An 18,557-nucleotide genomic window follows, 5' to 3' on the forward strand; every position below is an offset into this window, starting at 1 on the left:
AACGATTCGATGGAGGACTGATGTTGCCATTTTTGTCAACCGTTATATTTTAAAAAATTTTACTTCGATAATTGCTACCATTCTACAATAGTTCTACACACACTACTTGTACTACGACATAATTATCTGTATCGCATTGTACTTGAATACACATACATGTAGAGATTTCTTATCCCAATAAAAATGATCGCTTGATATGAAATCCATGCCGATCCTGGAACCGTGCAAACAAAACCATCCAATCGCGATCGGGAAAACCGAACTACGGGAGAGAAGATAAAACAAATCAAATCGTTCCACACCGATTGACGGGAAGTGTTCTTTAACCCTGTCTCGAGTCCTGATCCTACGCTCCTGCAAAGTGTCCAGGACACATCTGCATATTTAACGCACATTCACACCCGTGATGTGCATCCGTTCAAACAGACACACGGCCGTGTGAATCCTGCAAGTAACGCGGCACGCGTGAGTCGTGATGGCACGCGATGACCCACTTTCGGTCATTTTCGTATTCGCAAGTATTCCGTTGGCGTTGACCAGAAACAGTAAAAATATCTAGCAACGTATTTTATCCGACGACGCGGTACCGACAATGAGAGCCGCATGGAATACCGGTAGAAAACACTCGCCGACTTTGGTGAATTATGCTCATCTCGGCGCTGGCACAATCCACGTCTGCTAGGAGAATTAACCATAATTAAAAGTTGTTGAAAAAAAAATATTTAGCAAGGTCGGTAAATAACCGAGTCAAAGAAAGACATCCGTACAGCCGGGTAGTTTAACTTGTTCACATTCTTTGAATGCCAAATTTATATTTCAGTTACCGTGTAGATTTTTTTTCAGAATGGTGTCTGTGGTGAGTGATTTTTATGTTAACTTTGGCAAAGGCTTGCCGCTTGAATCAGATCTATAAATTTTGTACATGTTATACCGGCCGTTGAAATGAGAAACCGTTTTGAGTATGACCTGCAACCAAAATGCGAGATCAATTGGGAAACGTGATTTGATTCGCTGCCGTACAGTTATTTATCGCCGCGTTTCTGCACGAAGACGGCGAATGCAGGCATCTTACCACGGATCCGACCTCAGCTCTGAACTCGGTGGAACTGAAATATAGGAGTACACTTCGCCGGGCGAGAGCAGCTGGAATTGTTCCTTTTCGAACGTGGGCCACCGGTGTAGGTGGTGAAAGGGTCCATCCCTCATGTTTGCGCAATCCAGTTACCTGGCCGTATCGACAGTGGTTCGATGCAAATACAGAACGTGACTAAGCCAGGCTCTATTGCCAGAGGATTGAAGACTACTCACAACCCGCCTGGTGACTCTGCAAAAGAATATAATCGGCTCGATTATCGGCTCCTCTGAATGGGTTTTTATTTGCGACCATCACAGTACGGAGTGAGAAAAAGGGTGCTTTCGAAATTAACCAAAATTTCACTGCGGATTATTCTAACAGCTGTGACGTGGTAGGAAAATCATTATCTTCAACCAAGGACTTTAGGCCTGATATAAGAGAGTCGAAAATCAAACGTGACGGTATAAGGCTCACGCCCACATATTCTGCACATCACGCACAGTTGCCCGGCAAGTGTGCCAGTGTGTTTAATGGAGTTTGCAAATGGATAACTGTTCGTGTCTCCGTTGTGCCCGGGAGAATTTTAATGCAGTTTTACAGTCTCGACGATTAGGCCGAATGTAGGTCTATTTTGCATAAGAGATACGTTGCGACGACGCCGAAAACTGAAGCGTGGAAATGACCAACCGGGAAGTGTCGCGTTTATGTCCGGGTGTGACGACCTGCCTTCGTTAGGAGCCTCTCCTCACGTACCGTACTGTTACGTATAGGTACTGCTAGATACAATTTATACGAAGAATATATTACTGCCTCATTATTTATCTCAACAGGGGAGCATTGCAAATTAAACCGAATTAAAAACCGCGCTCGCGATCGTTATGCAAACAGCTTGAAGCCCGTGGAGGTCGCGGTTTTCCACCAAATTGACACAGGTTTCAACCTGCCGCGTTTCTTTCATTCACTATAAAGGGGAAGTTGTCATATAATTACCCATAAATATGAGAAGTTGAGTTTAATCTCGATGTTTTTAGGTTTCGAAAATTACCGACGACCAGTTTCACTATGCGATTTATGATGGTTTTGATCTCGAATACCTCGAAACGTTGTTAAGTAAAATGTATTAAATTCATCTGAACTTTTTGAGATCTGGAGAATTGTAACCGGATTTCTATGATTGCGGTCTCGGTTGATGCGATTCTGCCCAACCGAGACCTGAATTATATACATAATTGTGTATTTCTTCGTCCGGCGATAGCTCAAAAACAGATTCATCGATTTCGACAAAGTTTGATCCGTTAGTCTGACATCACATCAATTGAACTCCAAATCCTGTCGTCTGAAAATGTCGATTTCTCAAAAAAGGTGAATAGCAGGTAGTCCCTACAAACTATTCGATTTTCCGTTTACCTAATTTGAATCATTTCTTCACACAAAATCAGTTGCACAACGAACGGTAGAAACTCAAGTATTCGAGGTATTTCCGCAAGAAATCGTTCGATCAGTGAACGAGACAATGGGACCTACGGCCCTTCTCGTAGAGTTCAAGGAGTCTGCCCTCCTTAGAATGGACCGTGCGACGTCTGGAGACAACGATGATCCCATGGCGCTTCCGGTCCATTCTCTCACCGCATACCTTCAGAGTGTATATCTACGTTCTCTCCGTACGTATGGTGGGTAGTCGATGAGGACGCGGGCTTGCAATTATTGCTAATGAAAATCCGGCGGCATCGACGTCTCGATAACGATCTCGGTCTTGGTATTGCAGCAAATCGGTCACCGCGACGATCGGGCCGTCCACCCACCGCAGCCGGGATCTTTGAATCTCACAATCCTTCGCGGTGCGTGCATCGCCGATTGGGATGATTCACATAAGCAAGCGACGGGGGCGCGATGCACGCAGGCGGCTTTGGGCCTCTCATTACTCGACCCGGGCCCAACGAGCCGATCTCGTATCAGTCGCATCTATCTGGAGCACCAAGTTATAGGTATTCTATACAGGGTGCTCGTAAAGTCCCTTACGGGTTCCTTCGAGGCCTGTCCTCAGATCGTCCCTTTCATTTCTTTCTCATCTTACTTTTATTACCGTACCGATCAGGCACGCCACCGGAAATTTATACGTCACACGCCCTTTTCACGAATAAATTTTAACCGCGTTACGAATATTTCGAGACATCTGTACCACGAAAGTACAAAAATACTGTACCTTACGACCGCTCTGAATATCAATACAGAAATTAGGATAAGATTTTTTCAATTTCGAATGCAGTGAGTCCGACATCTTCGTGCTAGATTCAAATGGACAGCCTGAAATAATGTCAGAGCAGTCTGGGATGTGATCCTGTGGCTTTTTTTTTTCTTCGCTCGTTTATGTTACACATCTAATTCTTTTAAGAATATTACGAAAGAGCTTATTGTTAAGGTTGAAAACTCGCGTCTCTAATGCAGTTCATTTTACTACTTTCTCAAATGTTAATTTCTTATAACTTTAGGTTTTCAACAATCAGAGAACCGCGGAAAAGCTTTGCAAATATTTTTGAAAAAATTATTGAAGCTTTGTTTTACTAATTACCAGAGTCGAGCAAAGAACTTCAGCACATTTCTCGACAGGTTCGTGAATAGACAGATGTCTTGACGAATGTACTGCATGGAAACTTGTTTAAAAAAACAAATTATTTACTAATCGAGGGCTTCTGACAGTATGACAGAGGGGGAAAATATCAGCGAACAATAAAACTTACTGTCAATACAGAACCGACAGTCGATTCAACAAACACAAGTCCCAAGGCTTAAGCCGGGCAGTAATGAGTTATCCTTCACAATCCGCAGTACCGACTTGCGATGCACGGAACTCTGTAAAATGATTTCGGCCCCAGAGGTCAGAGAGCGATAAAATTGGTACCGCTGTTCAGTTGTTCTACGTGATAAATTCAAATCACAATGAAAATGGAAAGCGAATTAGATAAAATCCGTACCGATATCGATTAATTGTCACTGTATTTTCGGTGTGTGAAGATTTATTTTAAGATTAAAAATTAGAGAGGGAGGGATCGGTACGGTAAAGTGTGAAAATCGCGCTACAACTACGCACATTTTATTAGCACAATTACATACATAACAAAATGATGACAACTATCGTACTAACCAAAATTGATAATGATTGTTGTAAGGTATAGGATTACAGAATCTAACAGTTACAAATATATTTATATCACAGTCATAGATAAAGAAACATAATATATAAAACTACAGCGAAGAGCCTCGACGGGTCGTATGAAATAATTGCACCAATCTAGTGTAAAAATTGACGTTGAATATCTGCAGTTGGAAAATTGCGACCAAATGTATAATTATACCGAGGCTCTTCATTAATGTTCATCGTTTCGTCGTTTCATCGATTCGACGGTTTTACAAGTCCCTCTGGAACCGATTGAACGAAAAATCAAATTACATATCATACGGATCGATCGGATCCACTCGTAATCAGTAACGCGAATCACGCGAATATTGTGACATCGGGATCTTGTTTGCAATAACTGATGAGAATGTAGATGAATTTTAAGATCTTGCGAAACAAATGATCAATCTTATTGTACAAGCTTACAACGATATAGATTATACTTGTTGGAATACATATGCGTATTTAACGGTACCTATATAGAATAATAATTTGATCAACTTTTAATCTATGGCTACATGCTAGATGGTAAAACCAGTCTTTATAATGGTTGCTGATGAACATCAAAAAGCACAATTTGACTCTTATTATAGATTATCGAGCTACAGCTGAATAATTGTTTTCATTTATAATCTTAATCCAATACAATGTGGTCATCATTTTTTTCACGTTGACAGTAAAATTGATAATATTAGTACAATAATAATATTCGCTATTGAAGGTACGTCACTACCTTGTAAATTCTATTAATTTTCAGGTGCATATGCCGTAATCGTTCTGTAAGAGGAAAATCGCGAATCATTTGCCTTGAACAAACTCCTATATTAAACAAAATTTTTGTACATATATTCTTAGAAAGCTGCTGCATGTCTGAATTCGAAAGAAAGGAAACTAAATTGGAACGACTTTTTTCTGAATCACCCGGTTGATTTGAAAACGCAGAAATGTTCGTTTTATGTCTCACAGATCACCTAGATAAACAATTAGTTTTTCATGCGAAATCGGGAAAAGATACTAAATCTATAAAGAACGATTGATCGATACTTATTATAATACAAAAATAATTCTTAACCGCAGTACACGAGAGAAATTCATCCTTCTATTAAACCATTCACTCTCTCTTTTTCTCTCTCTTTCTCTCTCTCTCTCTCTCTCTCTCTCTCTCTCTGTCTCTCTACGCACAATTCATCAATCTGATAAACAAATTCGTTGAGAAAAAAAAAAAAAAATTAATCGTTGGTCTTGCATCTGCAACAACGATAATAAAAATCGAAAAAAAACTGATTACACTTATGCATCGCACGCTTCGTAAATATTCAATCTCAACATCATTATTTTCAGATCGTGTTTGTCACCGTCTGCAGAATAGTTTTAAAAATTTATACATAAAGCGTACGTTCTTCAAATTTTTCTTAAAATATAGCTCTGATTCCTCTGCTCATTTTGTGTATCCCTATATATGTATATATATATAGACTTATAAATATGTATATCTATATATCAAGCTATATACTCTCTATCAACGAGTTCATTTCTAAGCTGGACAACATTAAAAGATAATCGAAATCTGAATGAATCCGAAGCGTCAATTTCAGTATGAAATCCTCGAATTGAGTCGCTTCTAGCTCTACCTCTACCGCAATGATCTCAAAGCCAGTTGTGGGAACAAAATAAATCAATCACGTTCCAAATTTTCAAGGTTCAGAACGAAAAGAAATAAATTCTGAACCCGGATCAAATGCTTTTGGAACTGGTTTTAATTCGTTTCAATTTGCCGGATGAATCCCCTGTAGACAGTCGGACAGGCGCGCTTTTCAATCTATCAATTCGCACCGCTCAAAGCAACTCTGACCGCTCTATTACACGAATAGATTGTGCGGTGTTAAATCATTCGTCATAGTTTACTCAGCCGATTAACTGGAACGAAAGTTGAAACTGATGAAAATACGGCAATTTACGCAATTCAAAAGGTGTAGAAGGTCTCTTTCTTAATTAGAGTAAATTTTTTATCGGCGGTACAGAAACTAGTCCGAAATGAGAACGTTTTCTTTTCCCTTATCTTCTCTCTGATCTGAATGCCGCGAATAAGGTTTTAAACTTGATTGTACAATAAACTTGAAATTGATTTGACATTTTTCTTGACGCCCAGCAAACGCTCGAAATGTAGACAAATTTAAAAGGATAACACAGCTTGCGTTGGCTTGAAAATTTGACGCCTTGATGAATAAGACTATTTTTACCACTTCGAAGTAACGTTCATTTTAACAAGCCACTTAAGCGCGCCAACGACCCTTTGTAACGCGGCATTAGAGCCTCGTCACTTGCTTCTCCGCGAGATATACGCACGCGGTAATTTCAATGCGGAAAACGACCATTCCTGGCACACGGATCGGGGCCTGATGTCATCGCCGCGCTTAAATTCGCCTCGAAAGTTCGTGTCAATTAGGCACAAATCGCCCGTATGAATTCCACACCGTAATTTTCAATTTCGCGTGGTCGTTTCAATTTACAAAAATCTGCGCTCCACCCGTTTTCAAATCGCGGAACGCGATGCGGACAATTAGATAAAAACCGTTTCGATCTTCTACGTCATTCTTTCTACAGTCTTTACCATCCTCCTTAGCGAGGACGAAAAAAGTCGATAAAAATGCCGTAGCTCGAACAGTCGGAGAACCCACACTCGACTTATTCACGCCGAAATGAAAGTGAAAAAAGCAAAAGTTCTTCACGGATCTGAAGCAGACGAACATACGGTCCACATGTGGCTCCAATAGACTACGACTAACGTATCTTCATCCCCTTTCCCAGTGTTTCAGCGTTTCCATTACTGCCTGTTCGAGTGGCTCTAGTGGCACTAGAAGCGACATGCATTGACAGGAATTCGGTGTCAGGGACCTTTCCATTAGTGTGATTAACGCGATTGTTTGAACGACACTTGGCGGCCGTGTGTTCCCTTTTCTTCAGCTTTCCTCTCTCCCTTTTTCCCTCGACTTTCGAGTGGTCTAGTTCGAGTTACCCGATCTTCGGACGCTCCAGCTGTCGCTGCTTGTCCCGACTTTCGGACTTGTTTGTTCGATCGCGTTACGCACGTCGAAAGTCGAGATCCGGTAATTATCGCTACAACTTCCGGCTAGCGTTACAAGCTGCAAAAATCGCTCGCAAACTGACGCTTGTTGGGATACAAAATGGGTGGTTAAAACCGTGGTACTTATTGCGACGTCTCTCTGTTTCTCTCTCTCTTCGTACAAGTTTCTGGATTTATTTTATTTTCATATCTTCATCTAGAACGATATCGTTCTTACACACAAAGCGGATGATGAATCGAACAAAGTACCTCCGGGTTCTCGGGCCCTTGGACTATGGTGCAAGCACTCGATCGCACCGTGACAAAAGCTCGGAAACTCTTCTGAGGAATGACTGCAGAGCTCTGCCGTCGAGGGTCATATAAATCCGAAGAGCTTCAACTTATCGTGCGCCAGCGTAGCATAGTTGTCGGGAATCTGGCGGGGTCAGGACATCTAAAATCTAGTATGTACCCTCCAAGGAATTCTCGACTTCGGACAAAACCGGCACCAGTGTTTGAAGCGAGAAGTAACGCGACCTGTCAGCCGCGTCCACGCTGGTAACGTGTTGAAACTGGCAAGGCTGGCTGATGTTGCTCTTCGCCGGAAGGACGACCTTCTTTTGGGGTGACTTTTTCTTCTTCTTCCCCGGGATCGACAGGCTGATGTTCTCTGGACAAGACACCAGGCGTTCGATGTGCTGCCAGAGCTCGTTCGCCGCTTTCGAATTGTCAAAGCTCAGACCAGCCAGCCGTGTGTGATCCGAGGAGAGACACATCGTGTGAAAAGCTGCACCGGATACCTGCGGAGAAGGATTTGATAGTTATATCGGATTCCGCTCCGCTGAACGTAAACAGAGGCTCGAAATCAGCGGGTTGCTTCACCTTGTACGAAGAAAGGTTGTCGATAGTCTCTCTCCAGAGCGTGAAGCAGGTTCCACGCTCGGCGAGGAGAATTTGGATGCGCCTTTTAGATCGAGACCGCGTCTCTCCCAAGTCAAGAACCACCACCGGAATCCCCGTGAAACGAAGCTCCCACGCTCCGACCTGGGAGGCGTTTCCCAGATACAAATTAGCCAGGGACTCGCACACGAATATCTGGAACAGTTAAAGTCTTGCGTGAATTTCAAGACCGATTACTCCTTGAAATACGAAATATTCCAGAGAACCCTCGAATGTTTCGGCTTGCGTTCGCTCGAGTGCAGAGAATTTCAAGTGGAAAGGATTCGTTCGGTCTTCGTTAACTTCAGGAAACCGATTGACTCGGTTGTGTCTCACCTGCGTCTTCAGACCCCGAAAGAAGGTCTCGAGCTGTTCGCGTTCCAGCTGACTGACGGGATCCAGCCGCGTTTCGTCGCTGTGTTCGGAGCTGTCGCTACCCTCGTAACTGGACGTTGCGGAAGTGTCGGCTTCCCCGGTGGAGGACAATCGTCTCCTCGTGCTTCCGCTGTACTCGCTGTAGTAAGACGAGCTGTGGAGCGAGAGGTTGGACTGCAGAGCCGGGCAGGAGGATGCGTAAACCGGTCCGTTCATTTTCGCCTGTAACAAGAAGCAGGGGAAAAGGGTTATGATCGTGTAATCAGAAGTCGCTTAGAATTTCCAATCGTCGTTCCGTTCTAATTCGGGATAATTTTTGCCAATTATCGCTGGCTCCCGAGCCTCGCAAGTAATGGGACAAGAGTACCATAAGAGGGGAAGTCCCCATCTCGCAACGCACTTCGACACATCCGGTGGCTCCGATTACCGACGTGTACTGGACACAATGCATTTCCTTATAACGAGACCCCGACCGCAATTTCGAATCACATTCCACTCTACAAACTACACGACTGCTTTCAGAATGCGGGAATACTTTTTCGTCCTCTTCTCAACAGCCGTACCTCGCTTCGTGACACTGATCCTTAAGCCGTGTTATTATACACACGTTAAACCCCAGACGTTTCCAGAACCGGATGTTGCGTCTGACACTCGCTCCGTACTCAGCCTTGAAAACTAGATAACGAACCGACAGATATTCGGGAAAGTCTGTACACAAAATGCAAAATCGTCTTGATCGAGCTTTTTTTTAACTCACGATTTCTTTGTCATTTCAGTGTCTGTCAATGACTTGCTGGCATTTAACGCGTAAGGGGCGAGGATCTGAGGGAACTGAATTTCCCGAGAAGATGTCCCACTTTGGAGCAACCTACTTCCGGTTAGGGTTTCGTGCGTGTCTAGTGGGTGCGACACGTGTGGCCCGGCTTCTCATTACAAATCGTATCGTTGGATCTACTCGTAGATGCTCACGCGCCTGTGAAAATCTCTCCGGAATCCGGGCGGTCAATTTTCCCCGGATGCGGGTACATTTTGTAACGTTTTACCTTTTTGTGAGCACATATTTGTCATACGATCCTGGAACGTGGCTGGAGTTTAAATGGGGTTTAAATTCCACTTGGATTACGAGGGATTTTAACTTCTTAGGACTGAAATTCATTGTAGCATTAAATCCGACCCAAGATACAAAGTCAATTGTGAAAGTATTTATGATTACTGCGACTGAGAAATCTCGGAAGAAATAAAAATGAAAATCAATTCCATACAGGGTATATGATACAGCTACTAGACTCACATCTCGAAGGACTATCCGCAGATATTTTCTGGGGATGAAGGGCATCCGGACGATTATAGCTATTTTTAGTTGCTCTACATGTTATCCGATAGGAAAATCGATGAAGCTATTCGTGCCATGGTAGTTTCTGCTCCTCTATGCGTCAAATTTTAAATCTATATTCTACGGCCTGCATTCTCTTCGATGAAACTGTGCCTAGTACGAATCTGTTTATTACCTTGTAATAATAATCGCAGCCAAACATGTAATCTATAAGCTTCTTGAATTCCGATAACAAATTCGTAAGTCTGGTCGTTTCTACTCACCAATTTTCGCTAAAATAATCGAAATTTTTGTCTTCATTCCGCTAAGCATAACGTCGGTATACATACGTGATCGAAATGTCGAGCGATGAAGCAGCTGTCTTCCATCATCGCAATTTTCGTTAGCTAGTTCGCGTTGAGCAGGGGAATATAAGTTGGCGGAGGTTATCGTAAAAAGAGAAAAAAATTTTAAGATAGATGGGATTTCGCAGACGGATGATGTTTCCACCCCCGCGAATGTGGCCTTCCGAACGGAATACAGCGCTGTTTGCTTCTCGTTTTCACCGAGTGTGTTATACCTGAATCCCGAAGTATGTATGCGCCTGCAGAGTACCGTAGACACAATACCGAAATCCATTCGGCACACGCCTACGCAGGACCAGCCTACCAACCACCAGCCATTGTCAACGGCGTTATTTATGGTACGGTATGCAAACACGGTTTTGCTCAAGATACGACCTCCGCGGTTGCCTCTGTAGTTTGTATTGTGTGACGCGTCGTCGGAAATGACGACGGCGGTGGTGGTGACAGTGAAGTGTTATGTAGGAAGTGGCAAGTAGGTCATTCCGAGACAAGCCAGTCATTCTGACACATTTTCTTCCCGGAACATTCGGCCACAATTTCCTTCCAGCAGTCGTCGCTGTTCAAAGTCGATGCTTGTTCCATGGGTTTCTATTCTTTTCATTTGACTATAAAATTCCGAGCAGTCTACAGAACCGAAATGCCGGTCTTACGGTGCTGTTTGGACGTCTAGAAAACGTTTCAACGACGGAAATAATCTATTCTGTGTTCAACACGTCACGGACGGATGAAATTTTGACGATGCGTTACTGCGGGATACGCATTACACGCAAAGCGTGTAGCAAATGCTTACACGGATGTTTGCAAAAGCCTGAGTGAGAGAATGTATAAATTTTCATTCTTCCAGAGGCAAATATTGACCTCTCACCGTACAATGAAAACAATTTAAAAAAAACATCTGCGAAGAACTTTCTCGTTGTAATGCGTGTATTATCCGTGCGTAAGTATCGCGCGTTGGAGTGATTTTAATTTTTTCAACGATATTACCTACCGCAAGTTTTCACCGGAAGATCGATGTCCGAGATTAAACTGACTGCGGGTAGTCCGCGGTATTAATTCACAGAGCCGGCGCGGTATAATCGATGCCCAGCTTTTACAGCTCGTGTCCAGCGTACAATGCGTTCATGTACACATAGGCATGCATATACCTGACCGATAACTAATCGGGCGATAGAGGTGTCCCACATACTCGGTGACGTACCACCCGTACCGTCAGCTTTTGCATTTTTATACCGTGCAAGCATGCAGCTTGTAAAATGATGACTGGATGCTTATCAAAAACCGTATGCCCGGATTGGATAACATCCGATATTTTATCTTTTTCGAGTTACGAGGATCAGTACAGTGAGTCACATGCCGGCGATCGCGTTGTATTTATTTTCCCGATACAATATACTCCGTACTGTAGAAACGAACCGACGCGAATCGAATTCCGCGTCGTTGATCGAATGTGCACGCTTCGACGTTTCCGCGTCGTATTTCAGCCGGAGCCAATCAACGCCCGAAACCACTTTTACTGCCGGCTAATTTATTGCGCAGGCTGAATTTTGCGCATCCATAACGCGGTCTGGCAACTTATTTATATAACCACAGGCTGCAGTTCGTGGAAGGCAAAAGCGGGTCCGTCTGTGGTGGAGAAAAAGGACGACGAAGGGAAAAAAACGTTTCAAGTCGTATTCAACTCTGCACTTTGCATCCGCATCATATACGCGGTGCACGAGTGTGCGCACTTGTATCGCAGAGTCAAGTTCCGCTGCATAACCGGCTGTTCAACATTTATCACCGCCGTATGAACGTGGACAACGCTTGTGTATATATCGTACATGCAGGCTAGTTGATATTCCATCCGCAAGCTCTTTCCTGATCAAAGATCCTCTCGGGTCAGCCGATGTAAAGTCTTTCCAGCTTTGGAACCGTAAGCCGTGACCTCAACTCCAAGGTACGTCCGCTGTCCTCGGAAGCAGAGAAGTAGAACGCTGCTGAAGCGCGAGTGAAGAACCTCGACTTCTTCTTTTTCAAGTTCTTATCATAGGTACATTTTACGAGCTCGATTCGATCCTGCATTGAATATTGAGGCGTGCGTTCAACGACTTCACGAAGCGTTCGTCAATTTCGTGATGAAGGAATAAAAAAAAAAAATAAAGAAATGACACTAGCGACATATTCGCGTAATCAGCTGTTCGTTCATTAGCTGTTAAATTATACACCGCCTGGTGAAGACGATCCGCGAATCAATATTTCACGAGCGGAGAAAGGGTTGAGACTACGATTATTGCCACCCTCTCGACCCAACGGCCGTAAATGCTCGACGATTGCAATTTGGCTTTGGGCGAGAGGCAAGGATCCACGTCCAAGAGCCGGCGTGTTCCACCGGCCAAGGTATAATGCTGCCACATGATTCAGAAGAGCGTCAAATCTTCGGGCATGATCGTGGGTCGGCAGTCCCTGACCCCGAGAACCATCAAAAGTTCAGATTCGTCGAAAAGGCAATTGCCTCGTAGACCACAAAGAAGGCCGCCCGTGTTGAATTACCTTTGTAATAGCTACACACAAGGTGAAGTTCCTCCGCGAGGAAGAATGAAAGTAATAAAAACCAAGAAGCGAGCAAGCGAGCTGCCGGCAGTTTCAGCGAGCCACTCTACTGTGCATACAACCTTTAAAAGTTCTTTTAATTTTCATTCTTTTTACTTCTTCTCTAATCGATTCTTCATCGCTGCCGTTTCAAAGAAACTATAAGCAAGCATAGCTGCAGACCATCTTTGTGACTTTTAGGTGCTTAAACGCAGTGATTGTTTAATGGAAACAGGATCGCGGATCGTGTTCCTTGGCACCAATTGTTCGGGCACAAGAGTCATGTACATCCATTTTGGCACTGAGCCCGTGAACCTGATCGCCGAAGCATACAGCGCATGATGTGGAAAACGACGTAAAATGACCTTCTGAAATGGTTAGATGTATGTGCACCTATACGATTACATTGTAATTGTATTTATCGCAGGTGTGCAAACCTTTCGTTTCGTTCACGGAGAATCGAGTTGCCCTTTTACCGATGTTAGCAAGTCACGTGCGTGCAGAGGGTGAATCGTGAATATATATATCCTGTTCACACTTGGACATTTTATGTCGATTGATTCTCGTTTGCGTAACCATGCGATACAGAAAGACAAGAACATAAAGAAGGAAGAAGTTATCGCAGAAACCCACGATATGATATTTCACAACTCACAGTATTCGCTTACACGGCTAAGAATTAACTAAATTCACAGGGAAAATTGTTTATGAGGCGATTCTTAGCCTGCTAATTGCACAATTTTCACCAACCGTATCGCTGATCCGATTACGGGTATTAAGTGCCGTGAATCACTCTGGTGTAACGTCGACGTTTGCTTGACTGGACGAGTGGGTAACACGAAGCTGCTTCGACCTTCCAATTGTTCTACGACCGTGAAAATCTCTCCCCGATGACAATAATATGTCTCGACGGTGAGAAAAGCCCTGGAAATGGATTTCATTCATGGCGGAAGAATTCGGGCAAACCATTTATGAAGGCGGCAGAATTAGAGTAGCACATTTTCCTACCACAGTATCAACGATGATGTCTGGACACCGGAAAATGAACAAAGTGAAGTACTCCACACAAGCAGAATCCAGATTCAGTAAAAAGTCGAGTAGAAGAAGCTGAGGAACATTGTAATTCATACTCAAGGGATTCGGACTGTTTCCCACTGTTCGAGGGCATGTATATCATTAAAATAACGGTCATCCGGCCAGCTTCGGAGTGTCTCAATTCAAAGATAGAGAAGAGCAGCTCGCATAATTTTCTGCTCGTTGATGAAATTCGGCACGCAATGAGAACTGCGGCGCACTGAGATGTAGGTCTGATTGTGCTGGGTGTTGTTCTATGGTCGTGTAAGTGACAATAACGACACTGGGTCATAGGCCCAGGCGGTACTTTGCGGAGTCGTTATTTTTCTCCGTGCGTGTAGTTATTAGGTATAATTTAACGAGAATGAAGTTGGTAACGTTGCTGTAACGATGCATATATTTGGGGAAAACCATTACTTCGCAAATTTAAGAATATCTGAAGCACAGTAAGCCACGATGAATAAAACGTACTCTTGCTTTGAAAAGCTCATATGCTCTGAGCGTGGTGCATATCATCGTCGCGTCGCTATTTCAGCGATCATCAGTCATACCTTCTACAATTACACAGTTCGAGCAGAAGCCTGCATCGAGACGTGAGACGGTTTCAAACAGACGCTCAAGAGCGATCTAATTACGTTTCGAGTATGAACGAGAACAGTGAGTCCACCACGTTGCAGACGGTTGCAAAGTGGGCGCTATAAGCGACTAATAGCAAGTTGTCGTCATCATCGTAATCGGACTTGAACGGACGTCTGCGACGCACGCGGCTATCCTCTCACCTCGATGATGATGATGATGACTTGTGCTCATTCTGATGCAGCGTCAATGGAATTGTTAGTGTTTTATTCTCGTAGCGCGAACGTTAATTGCTGTTTTAACGAGACTTTGGTTGCCCTTTGATGCTCGGTGTGCTTGAAGTGCGACGCCTAAACGTGAATTGAAAGAAAAACATGCATCGTATTCAAGTCGATTTAATTGGAAATAGCTTCCAGAGTCATTTGGAACCATTCAGGAGTCAACGACTTCGAATTCAAGGTACGCGGTTCGAAAATTCAGAAGGTTGCAGCTCAAGTGGGATCCGTTACGGTCTACGCATTAACGAGCTCTGGTGGAAATTTTCACAGACTATTATCGTCATCGTTACTGGTCGTTATAATCATCGCAAACAGTGAGTTTGACGAGAAATTAAGAAAAACAACTCGATGCTGCGGGGAGGCAATAAAGAAGGAGTCGAATCGAGGGGAATTCATTACCGGAGGACATCCGAGCATCGCAGGCACGAATTAAGTGCCGTATCGTTTAACCTGCTCAATGAACTTGACAGAGAGTGTTATTACAAAAGAAATTGCATCAGTATTGCGAGTACTCATACTTGTGGCTCGTTATGATGCCTGCGGTACACACAAGTAATGCACAAACTGTATTTACGGTCATTACGAAGCCGCTCGAAAAACTTTTCCTCTTTTTGTTCACGCGCTTACTTCGTGAGTCAAATCCGTGAAGCGGAATGCCTTCAAGATTTGTCAATGCGCAAGTCGAAAATTATCGTTTCAATTAACTCTGGTACTCGTAACCGTTATCGAATGTTTTGAAAATTATTAACAAAGTGCTAACGCCGTGAGGGAGAACAGAAAAATGAGGCCTGCGGTCGAGACCCATGGGACTCTGGACACGGGGAAACTTTCGTCGGGATCCTCGTAACGTTTGGGAGTCACGCACCACATTAGAGGAATTCTGTTTGGCGAAGGCGATTTGGGAATTTCGGAAACACGCAGCTTGTCAGGTGATTAGAAATTTAGAAATTAATTAATTAATTAACGTGTGAAAAGTTGAAGTGAATTAATTAATTAACGGATCGGTGTCTGAAACTTGACCTCACGATCGCGTCGAATGGATTTCCTGCTCGGAAACTGTGACGGACTTGAGGCTTGAAATTCCCCATTTTATGGTGTCGATAAGTTTCAAGGTTTGTGAAATCGTCTTTGTTCCAAATCCTAAACCACTGGCATAAATCCTATATCGTATATTCACTTAGCACTTCTCAGCCGAGCCGAACGTCGAGAAAAACAACTGAATTTTTACAGCTACATTGAAAAGGAGGGTTAAAGCATTGTCTTTTATAAGCTAAGGGCAGTTTGTCAAAGCGGAGTCTCGTCCTGAAGTAATAAAAAACGAAGTAAAAAACAGGCAACCCCCCCGACAAAGACAACTTTTCACTGGGGAGAAGACGAAGTAGTTGGAAACTTTTTGTGGTAATGTCTATTCACGTAACTATGTATCTAATATACATATACAATATATATATATACATATATGTACATGCGTAAATTATACATATAGTGGAAAATTGAAAGTTTCGTGGCATCAACGTTGCTGCGTGGGAAGAAAAATGTACGGATAGTCGACTGGCAGGTCTTTTTTCTCTTTCCATTTTGCTTCGACTTCTAGGATTTGTAGTTGCGTACCTAGACGAGGTTCGTGAATATGTTCGAGGACTTTCCGATCTTCGTGGGATATCCCATACGTCGTGAACGATGCCAGTCGACATTTCATTGTTTCAGGAGTGCGGAAATCAGCGCAGGAAATAAGAATTTCTCTTTTCTTTTCTCAGAGCAATGCGTTTCCTGTTGGAACGAATTTCCTCGCCCGTTTCTTCACACGTATAACGAGTCCGAGTCTCTCTGTCTGGAGTATAAGGATGTCGAAGCGAAGAATCACCTGGCGCATAAACGAAGGTGAGATGAATAATCACGATGACATAATCACCGTCTGAATTTCAGTCTGTTTCACGCATCTCGTCGTCGTAAAGCAATAAACATACCGAGTTGCCTTTGTGAGATCGTAAATGAATCCAGCCAGCACCGAACGAGAAGTCAAACAGAATTAGCATTTGTTTGAGGAGCGGAGAGTGAAAAACACTCTCGGTCTCAAAATGTCCATCATACGCGATCAAACGCCAACACCTTCATATATGAGACACACGATAACTGCAATAATTGTGAAAATTTTGTAACAAATGCTCTGACTTTGAGGTCACTCGAAGAATTTCCATTGCATACACGTTGAGAAGTGTGTGCGCGGAGGAAACGAACCAGCAGAATTGGCGAAAGCAAATTTGAACCAGACGTATCGAGGCTCGCACTAGCGTCGATTCGTGCCCACTTTTTTGCACAATCCATTGGAAGCAGAGAAGAAATATTTTTAGTGTCTAGACTCTTACGCCGCGCCGTGTAGAGGCAGTTAGATTTTATCGATTTGAGGCAATTCGGTTTTCCTACCTTCCACGCATCGCGACATTTTTTATGATTAATACCGTCTTTATCACGGGCGTGCGAACCTTCGAACTGGCTGGTCCACTTCAACCGGACCATTATTCGAACTATCGAAAATGACAAGCGTGTCTCCAATCACCTGGACTTCAAGAAGCTCGATTACGTTTCTTCGCGACGTCAATGACCGATCGTCACCCTGCCAAAAATTAAAATGGACCACTCCTCGGGCTGAATTTTTTGCAATCAGGTTTGCTCGATCGATCAATGCTCTCCTTTTTCATCGAGGATCTCGAGGACGGCTCGCGTCTGTGGTCATCGTCTCTTCAAGTATGTCGCCTAATGGATTCTTACTGATAAATTGGCAACGGAGATTGTTACGGGCCGTGGACAATGATCTGTGCGACAAATTATTCTAGCGGGTGTAAAAGGAAGAACTCTTTTCGAGAAGCTGTTCGTGGGAAAACGAATCGAGCCGGTCGACTCTAAGGTGACTTCCATTGCTAAGGTGCCCATTGCGTGATGTGCGTGTGAGACAGTTGATGAAAATCAGTCGTATAATATTAGGTACTCACTGTCTTCGTGAGTCACGGCTGGCCGATTAGACTTAATTACGCTCCATTGAATCTCCGTTTCTGCGCGATGACGTATTCCAAGGCTTTGATATCCGGCGAAGCAGAGTAAACATCGTTAGAGCGGTTCCGAAAGAAACGTTTGCAATCAGCACGCAGTGACGAGCGGCATGGAATTGTGGAATTTTGCATTTTTACTATCTCATCGACAAACCGCCGAGAGTAAACTGCAGTTACGGACGCATCGGGTTTGGTCACATTACTGAAAAGCATCAATTGGCCGGACAATTGTTCTTTTTGGAATTGTTCTTTCCATATAGACTGCTGCAACTTGCACAGCCTTTGAATATCGAGACTGTATTTACAAACGGGTGTTAAAAGTCGCTTGTTATTCAACGAGGAAAGTGACATCACTGTTCTTGAATCACGTTAAATATTCACGCATGTCATCGCTGATTGAATCGCTTGGATAAATGAATTACCTGAGCATGATAATTTAGCCGGTGTCGCCGCGGTTGTGAATTTGGATTCTGCGAAGCGACCGACAATCAACTCTTGCATTCGGAATCATTTACACTTTTGTTTCTCGTAAAAGTCTTACGCGTGTTCACGGCCCTGAATCAGGCATGCCGTAGTTGTAGGATTCGTTACGGTGAGTCAGGTCAGAACAACACGTTCATTTGAATACCGTGCCTCAGGACTGTCAATGAAATGAGTCGATTCATCCAAGAGTTTTCGCGGAAAATTCAACGTCACTTTTCCCGTAAAC

General features: G+C 43.5%; 1 protein-coding gene across 1 annotated transcript in view; it reads right to left on the bottom strand.

Moving 5' to 3' along the window:
- Nucleotides 1–4,260: 4,260 nt before the first annotated feature.
- The window catches only part of MESR3 (misexpression suppressor of ras 3), a 28,108-nt gene continuing 13,811 nt past the window's right edge, over nt 4,261–18,557 (bottom strand). Inside the window, exons 2-4 of the mRNA XM_046615255.2 lie at nt 8,590–8,850; nt 8,197–8,409; nt 4,261–8,114 (exon numbers count right to left, since the gene is read on the bottom strand). Coding sequence (XP_046471211.1) covers nt 7,776–8,114; nt 8,197–8,409; nt 8,590–8,844 — 807 coding nt within the window. The 5' untranslated portion in view covers nt 8,845–8,850 and the 3' untranslated portion in view covers nt 4,261–7,775. The remainder of the gene's footprint in view (nt 8,115–8,196; nt 8,410–8,589; nt 8,851–18,557) is intronic.

The sequence above is a fragment of the Neodiprion pinetum genome, chromosome 3, assembly GCF_021155775.2.
Source record: "Neodiprion pinetum isolate iyNeoPine1 chromosome 3, iyNeoPine1.2, whole genome shotgun sequence".
NCBI classification, from domain to species: Eukaryota; Metazoa; Arthropoda; class Insecta; order Hymenoptera; family Diprionidae; genus Neodiprion; species Neodiprion pinetum.